Below are 8,191 nucleotides of genomic sequence, written 5' to 3' on the forward strand. Positions count from 1 at the left end.
GATTGTAAGTGGGTTATGCAAAAGGATTGTAATAGGGTTTTGTAAGAGCATTGTAACAGGGATTGTAAGGCAGTTATGTAAAAGGATTGTAACAGGGATTGTAAAATGGTTAAGTAAGAGGATTGTGACAAGGATTGTAAGAGAGTTATGAAAGAGGATTGTAAAAGGGATTGTAAGCAGGTTTTGCAAGAGGATTGTAACAGGAATTGTTATGTAAGAGGATTGTAACAGGGTTATGTGGGTGGTGTTTGCAGCCTCTGGGAGGCAGACAGATGCTCTGGGTAGAAGAACTACAATTCCCAGGGTGTTTTGCGGGTGCTCACACCTGCGTGCAAGTGATGGTCCCCAGGGCTGGTCGGCCTGGCAACGGGACGGCCGAGCTGTCAGTCAGGGCCACGTGACCGTCTATGGGTCTTTGTTCTGAGTGGTGCGGGCTGGACGGGGTGATGTAATGTGGAAGCACCGAATTTAAAGGCAGGGCAGAGAGAGAGAGAGAGTGTGAGATTGCTGCAGCTTTCACTCTCACTGGTAGTCAGGGAGTTTGCTTCAAGTCTCTGCTGGAGCAACATTTGCAGATTAAAATGCCACATCCTGTGACCCTCTACGGACCGTCACCTTGGGGCTTCAGATTAGTAGGAGGCAAGGACTACAGTCAGCCCCTAACTATCTCACGGGTAAGCAACAAAGTCTCTTCAAAATAAACATATTTGAACTTTTTCTGTCTCTTTCGTTTCACAGGGGGCTATAGAGTGCTAACTTGTATCGTTTTCACTTCGTGCTTCTACAGATGACTTTGCAATATGTGAAAGAAACCTGCAGAATGATTACGTGTTAAAGTTGCTTAAATTGTTTATGATACAGGTTACCAATTCTTTCTTTTAAAAAGTGCATATTTATTTGAGTGAAGAGGAAAAACATTACTCCCCACAACTGTTGTCCTTCTGAAATCACGTCCTTTTGGTCATGGTGTTACCCAGAGGAAACTCACCGCTTGTCTACTTTTCAGAGTTCCTTTTATTGGTACTATTTATACCAATGATTATCTTGAAAACACAACCAGTTTTCGGTTGCTTCACCTCAAGTGAACTTTGATGTACTTGAATCTTTCTTATTTCAAAATACTGTACTGACATCATTTTCTGCGATTGTGCTACAATGAGACCCCAGGGGGTTCTTGAATAGTTTAACTCGTAAATGTAACATACGAGGAAAGTTCAGTCTCCCAACTGTTAGTTGCTAATAAAGGCAACCTTGTGCCAGGAGCGGGGTAACGACTTGAATAATGGAAAACTGATTGATTAGGAACAGTATTGTTTCTGAATGTACGTAATTGTGAATGCAGTACTTGGATGAAAGAAACATTTTGTTTGGAAAAATTTATAGATAAACTAATTTGCTGGTGAAGTTATAGCTCAGCATCACTAGTGATTTATAAAACATTTATATTGCATGTTAAAATCAGTTCATTGAAATTTATGGATGGGTTGAGTTTTTAATAGTGTATTTTCATTTGGTTCCAGCTTAGCTGAAGGCAGTTTGCCAGTTGAGATTTCCTGTATATATTGAAAGATAAAACTTTAAAATTTTAGAATTTTGTTATATCTAGCTCATGAAATAAGTACTCAGAAGAAACCTTGTGACTGCTGGTTCTGGTTAAATTTTTTTTTTGATGTTTATATTTAAATTGGTCCAAAGTTGAGTTACACTGTATAGTACTAAATTGACACCAAAGGCCATTTATGCAATTAAATTGAAATACCAAGTTTTAAGTTTTGCAACTGATGAGGAAGAATGCTGTTTTTATGGTACTTGTAACTTTGTACAATTGGACAAAACTAATCATAGAACTAAGTTTTAAAAGGTTCCATGTAATACAATGATCTACATAACATGTGGTTGCAATAGTGCTCAAGTTTACACTGAAACCACTATACAGTCTAGTAGCTAGAATACATGATTGATTTTTGACAATTTTCAGTCTGCTGTACATGAAGTTTTAATGCTTGCAACTAATGAAATGGCACAAAGGAAGTTTTTTGTTTTTCTTAAAAAATGGATGCTGACTGGACTAGCTAGTAATAGTATTTATAAATTACTGTCAGGTTTTTAATTTCTGTCTTTGGAATAATGATATTGTTTATCCAACTTTTTAACTGAAAAAAACTGCGTGCCTTTTATACTTTATTTATTTATTTATTACCAACTTGGCAACAGTAGGCTTAAAAAAACATTATTGGCCACCAGAATTTCCCTTTTGCATTCATCTTCAATGTAGGAAAATATCCAAAGGCAAAGCAAAAGATTCTGGTAAAATGTAGGCTCGCTGAAACCTTTGACATAAAACAGTACAATTGAGAGCATGGTGCTGAGGAAGCATAGCAGGTCAGCAGCATCCGATGAGCAGGAGAATCAATGTTTCAGGCAAAAGCCCTTCATCAGTCCACCTCATAGAACAGTACAGCACAGGGGAATAGGCCTTTCGATCTACCATATCTGTGCTGACCATGATGCTATTCAAAACTAATCCCGTCTGCCTGCATGCTGTCTATACCCCTCTATCTGCCTGTTCGTGTGTTTGTTTAAATGTCACTTTAAAACATTGCTATTGTATCTACTTCTATCACCTCTCCTAGAAGTGCATTCCAGGCACCTATCACCCTCCAAGTAAAAAGGAACTTTCCTTTAAACTTGCCTCCTCTCACCTTTCAACCTGTACCTGCTAGTGTTTGACACTTCCAACCTATTCCTATCTCGCACAATTTTGTTGCCTCAACCTCTGCTCTAGCGAAAACAAACCGACTTAGTCCAACCTGTCCTTAAGCTAATACGCTCCAATCTAGGCAACATTCATAGTTAAACCTCTTCTAAACCCTCTCCAAAACTTCCATGTCCTTCCTTCAGTGTGGCAAGCAGAGCTGCACACTAACTAAAGTTTTACATGGCTGCAATATGACTTGCCAACTTTTATACTCCATGCCTCAACCAATGCAGGCAAGCATGCTGTGTGCCACCTTTACCATCTTATCTGCTTGTGTTGCCACTTTCAGGGAGGTATGGACTTGCACCCCAAGATCTTGCTGTTTATCAATGCTGCTAAGGCTCTTGCCATTTCCTCTTGCATTTGACCTTCCAAAATGTATCATCTCATTTGTCTGGATTAAACTCCATCTGTCGTTTCTGTGCCCAACTGCTCTATACTCTGCCATATTCTTTGATAACCTGTCTCACAAGCTACACCACCACCAATTCTCATGTCATCTGGAAAGTTACAAATTTGACCGTAAACATTTTTTAATTAAACAGAGATCTCAGCACTATTCCTTGGGGACCTTTGGTCGCAGACTTCCAGTCTGAAAAACACCTTCCATCCCATGTCTTCTACATCCAAGCCAATTTTATATCCAACTTATCAACTCGCCATGGATCCCATGTGACTCAATCCTCTTAACCAGCCTACCATGAGGGACCTAGTCAAATACTTTAGTAAACTCCATGCCGACTGCCCTATCCTCCTCAATCATCTTCATCACTTGTTCCAAAAAACTCAGTTAAGTTTGAGACAAGACCTTCTCAGCACAAATACATGCTGACTATTTGTATGAGCTCCAAACTTTTCCAAACGCAAATAAATTCTGACCCTAAGAATCTTCCTACTATTTGATTTTCTGCTCACCGGCATATAACTTCCTGAATTATCCGTGTTGCCCTTTTTGTGAGGTCCTCAAATAGCATACTGAGGTTGTGAAGTGAACTTTAACCTGATGCATTTGGCTGGGGGAAATATGGATACAGAGTTTTGTGAGGCGCACTGCAATGAAGGTTAGCTGGAGAACAACATCCAGGGAAAGTAATTGTCCAATCTTCTGGAACCTCGCCAGTCAAGGCTCCAGACATCCTCTTCCTTGCCTCCCTCCAGATCCTGGAATAGATCAAATCGTCCCTGGGGATTTTCTTAATAATTTCCAAACAACACCTCCCTTAATTTTGACATGCCATAGAATATCAACATACTCCCTCCCTAATCTTCTTATCATCATTGTTGAATATTGATGCAACATACTAATTAAAGACCCCACCCACTTCCACTATCTCCACATAAATTCCCTTCTTTTATCCTTCAGTGAACCTACTCTTTCCCTAGTTACCATCTTGTTCCTGATGTGTATAAAATGCCTTGTGATTCTTCTTTACTTCTATTTGCCAAAGCCCCTCTTAGCCTTCCGAATTCCTTGTTTATGTTCCTCTCTGCTTTGTTTATATTTCTCAAAGGCCTAGATGGATTTCTGTTTCCTAAACCTTAAATATGCTTCAACTGAAGTTTCAATCCCTCTTATCATCTAAGGTACCCAAATCTTGCCATCCTTATCTTTCATCCTCAGAGAAACATGCTGGTCCAAAACTCTGATCAACAGGCCTTTAAAAGACTCCCATATGTCAGCCTTACTCATAAACTGCCATCCCCATCCTAATTTCTCCAGTTACTGCCTAATGTTGTAATAATCCTTCCCACAATTTAACACTTTTTTTTTATTTTTAACCTGAGGACCAACCTGATTCTTATCCATAACTATCTTCAAACTTACAGAATTATGATCACTCCTCCCACACTGAAACTTTGATCACCTAACTCGGCTCATTCCCAATGCAAGGCATGTTACAGTCTCTTCCCTAGTTGGACTGTCTACGTATTGTTTCAAGAAACGTTCCCAAATGCACCTAACAAATCTGCCCCACCAAAGCCCCTGGCATTAAGGGAGTCCCAGTCAATATAAGGTAGGCTAAACCCATCCACTACAACAACCATGTTGTTCTTGCATCTTTCCGTGATCTGCTGCATTTCTGTTCCTCTATTTCCTATTGGGAGGCTTTTAGTATAACCCCATCAAAGTAATTTCCCATTTATTATTCTTGATTTCTACCCATCTGGCCGTAGGATGTACTTTTTTTTTTAAAAAGAGAGGTATCTGAATAGAATTACAGGCTTCAGGCCTAGGTGGTTGAATGCTGAATGTTGCATTTGAGATCACGGTTAGAGAAGCAGAGCTCTTGAATGGCTGTAGAGCTTGACACTAGAGATAAATGTAGAATAAAAATGATCAATTTAGATGTTTTGACGCATTACTCCCATGTACGTTGGTGAGCGTCAAGATAATGTTGTGCTTGCTGAGGGAAAAAGTTATTGCTGCATTGACCAGATCTCTGCTGCATGCAATCTGGACGATGTAAGATTTGCTCTTAGAATGTTGGAGTAGCTGAATCTGAAGATGACAAAAATTTGGAACATTTGATTTTTGATAGCCGATTGTCTAGACTAGAGCAGACACTGAATGATTAGGAGGAGTGACTCGACAGCCTTTGATGTGGATGTGAGGTCCTCCAAGTGGCATGCTGAGGTTGTGAAGTTTACTTTAACCTGATTCATTTGGCTGGGGGAATGGGAAATATGGGTACACAGTTTTTGTGAGGCACGTTGCAATGAAGGTTAGCTTGAGAACAACATCGAGGGAAAATAAACTTACAGAGTTGAAAAGTGTTGTGCTGGAAAAGCGCAGCAGGTCACTCAGCATCCGAGGAGCAGGAAAATCGACATTTCGGGCATAAGCCCTTCTTCAGGATTCCTGAAGAAGGGCTTATGCCCGAAATGTCGCATTTTTCTTTTCCTGCTCCTCGGATGCTGACTGACCTGCTGCGCTTTTCTAGCACCACATTTTTTTCAACTCTGGTCTCCAACATCTGCAGTCCTCACTTTCTCCAAAGTAAACTTACAAGATGCTTCAAGTTATCAAATTCTGTGTGCATATTGCTGATGTTGCTTAATGCTGTTTGGCTCCAAATGCAAATATTAAGGATCACTGCATACTGCTTCCTTTCAGAAAGTAAAATTTGATCATATTTCAAACTAATTTTGTCCATGATGTGAGCTGCTTAGGACCTAGATCATCCTGGCTAAAAAAAAATAGAAACTGTGTGTACATAATGGTGATAACTTGGAGCAGAGGCTGAAGTTAGTCCTTTTGATATCTTGCGATGGAGAGAAAAATGTTTAGCTTATATTGTATAGATGTAGTGACTGTCAATTTGAACCGGTTATGTTATTTACAAATTTTAATGTCCAACTTTTATGCAGCTTGTATCTCTGTAACCTTGCAACTTTAGGGCCAGGCTATCACTAGGCTGCAGGGGTTTACTTCTCAGGGTCAGTCGGGAGTATTTTAGACCGCATCAGGGGGATTTCCTCCTCTGTGAAGTTCGAGCACTTAATTTTTGATGCTTCTCATACCCAGCTGTAAGTTACAAAAGTAAATTTTGTTTTGTCAAATAAGTATAATCTTAGACAGTGAGGTCTGCAGATGCTGGATATCAGAGTTGTGTGTGTGTTGCTGGAAAAGCACAGCAAGTCAGGCAGCATCCAAGGAGCAGGAAAATCAACATTTCGGGCCAGAGCCCTTCAGGACTGATGGTCATCAGGACAATCAGCTCCAGCTCAAACGTTGATTTTTTTTTTTTTCCCTGCTCCTTGGATGCTGCCTGACTTGCTGTGTGTTTCCAGTAACACACACACTCAACTATAATCTCTGTTAGGTTAAAAACAATGACTGCAGATGCTGGAAACCAGATTCTGGATCAGTGGTGCTGGAAGAGCACAGCAATTCAGGCAGCATCCGACGAGCAGCAAAATCGACGTTTCGGGCAAAAGCCCTTCATGGGGAAGGGGAAATGAGGAAGCTGTGGAAGTCCACATTGATACCCTGGGGTTGAAGTGTTCCGAGGCGGAAGATGAGGCGTTCTTCCTCCAGGCATCTGGTGGTGAGGGAGCGGCGGTGAAGGAGGCCCATGACCTCCACGTCCTCAGCAGAGTGGGAGGGGGGGAGTTGAAATGTTGGGCCAGAGGTCCTCAGCAGAGTGGGAGGGGGGGAGTTGAAATGTTGGGCCAGAGGACGGTTTGGTTGATTGGTGCGGGTGTCTCTGAGATGTTCCCTAAAGTGCTCTGCTAGGAGGTGCCCAGTCTCCCCAATGTAGAGGAGACCACATCGGTAGCAACGGATACAATAAATGTGGCAGGTAAAACTTTGGATGTGGAAGGCTCCTTTAGGGCCTTGGATAGAGGTGAGGGAGGAGGTGTGGGCACAGGTTTTACAGTTCCTGCGGTGGCAGGGGAAAATGCCAGGATGGGAGGGTGGTTCATAGGGGGGTGTGGACCTGACCAGGTAGTCACGGAGGGAACGGTCTTTGCGGAAGGCGGAAAGGGGTGGGGAGGGAAATATATCCCTGGTGGTGGTGTCTTTTTGGAGGTGGCAGAAATGTCGGCGGATGATTTGGTTTATGCAGAGGTTTGTAGGGTGGAAGGTGAGCACCAGGGGCTTTCCGTCCTTGTTACGGTTGGAGCAGTGGGGTCTGAGGGTGGAGGTGCGGGATGTGGACAAGATGCGTTGGTGGGCATCTTTAACCACGTGGGAAGGAAAATTGCGGTCTCTAAAGAAGGAGGCCATCTGGTGTGTTCTATGGTGGAACTGGTCCTCCTGGGAGCAGATACGGCGGAGGCGGAGGAATTGGGAATACGGGATGGCATTTTTGCAAGAGATAGGGTGGGAAGAGGTGTAATCCAGGTAGCTGTGGGAGTCGGTGGGTTTGTAAAACATGTCAGTGTCAAGTCTGTCGTCATTAATGGAGATGGAGAGGTCCAGGAAGGGGAGGGAGGTGTCAGAGATGGTCCAGGTAAATTTAAAGGTCAGGGCGGAATGTGCTGGTGAAGTTGATGAATTGCTCAACATCCTCGCGGGAGCACGAGGTGGCGCCAATGCAGTCATCAATGTAGCGGAGGAAGAGGTGGGGAGTGGTGCCGGTGTAATTACGGCAGATCAACTGTTCTACGTAGCCAACAAAGAGACAGGCATAGCTGGGGCCCATACGTGTGCCCATGGCTACCCCTTTGATCTGGAGGAAGTGGGAGGATTCAAAGGAGAAATTGTTAAGGGTGAGGACCAGTTCGGCCAAACGAATGAGAGTGTCGGTGGAAGGATACTGTTGGGGACGTTAGGAGAGGAAGAAACGGAGGGCTTGGAGGCCCTGGTCATGGCGGATGGAGGTGTAGAGGGATTGGATATCCATGGTGAAGATGAGGCGTTGGGGGCCGGGGAAACGGAAGTCTTGGAGGAGGTGGAGGGCATGGGTGGTGTCTCGAACGTATGTG

The 8,191-nt window shown here is 42.9% G+C and overlaps 1 protein-coding gene across 1 annotated transcript in view; it reads left to right on the forward strand.

Annotated features, from left to right (window-relative positions):
* The first annotated feature begins 433 nt into the window (after positions 1–433).
* LOC122556562 (PDZ and LIM domain protein 4-like) overlaps positions 434–8,191 on the forward strand; it is a 126,130-nt gene continuing 118,372 nt past the window's right edge. Inside the window, exon 1 of the mRNA XM_043703376.1 lies at positions 434–674. Within this exon, the coding sequence (XP_043559311.1) occupies positions 582–674 (93 nt within the window). The 5' untranslated portion in view covers positions 434–581. The remainder of the gene's footprint in view (positions 675–8,191) is intronic.

Source organism: Chiloscyllium plagiosum, chromosome 14 (assembly GCF_004010195.1).
Source record: "Chiloscyllium plagiosum isolate BGI_BamShark_2017 chromosome 14, ASM401019v2, whole genome shotgun sequence".
Classification (NCBI taxonomy): domain Eukaryota; kingdom Metazoa; phylum Chordata; class Chondrichthyes; order Orectolobiformes; family Hemiscylliidae; genus Chiloscyllium; species Chiloscyllium plagiosum.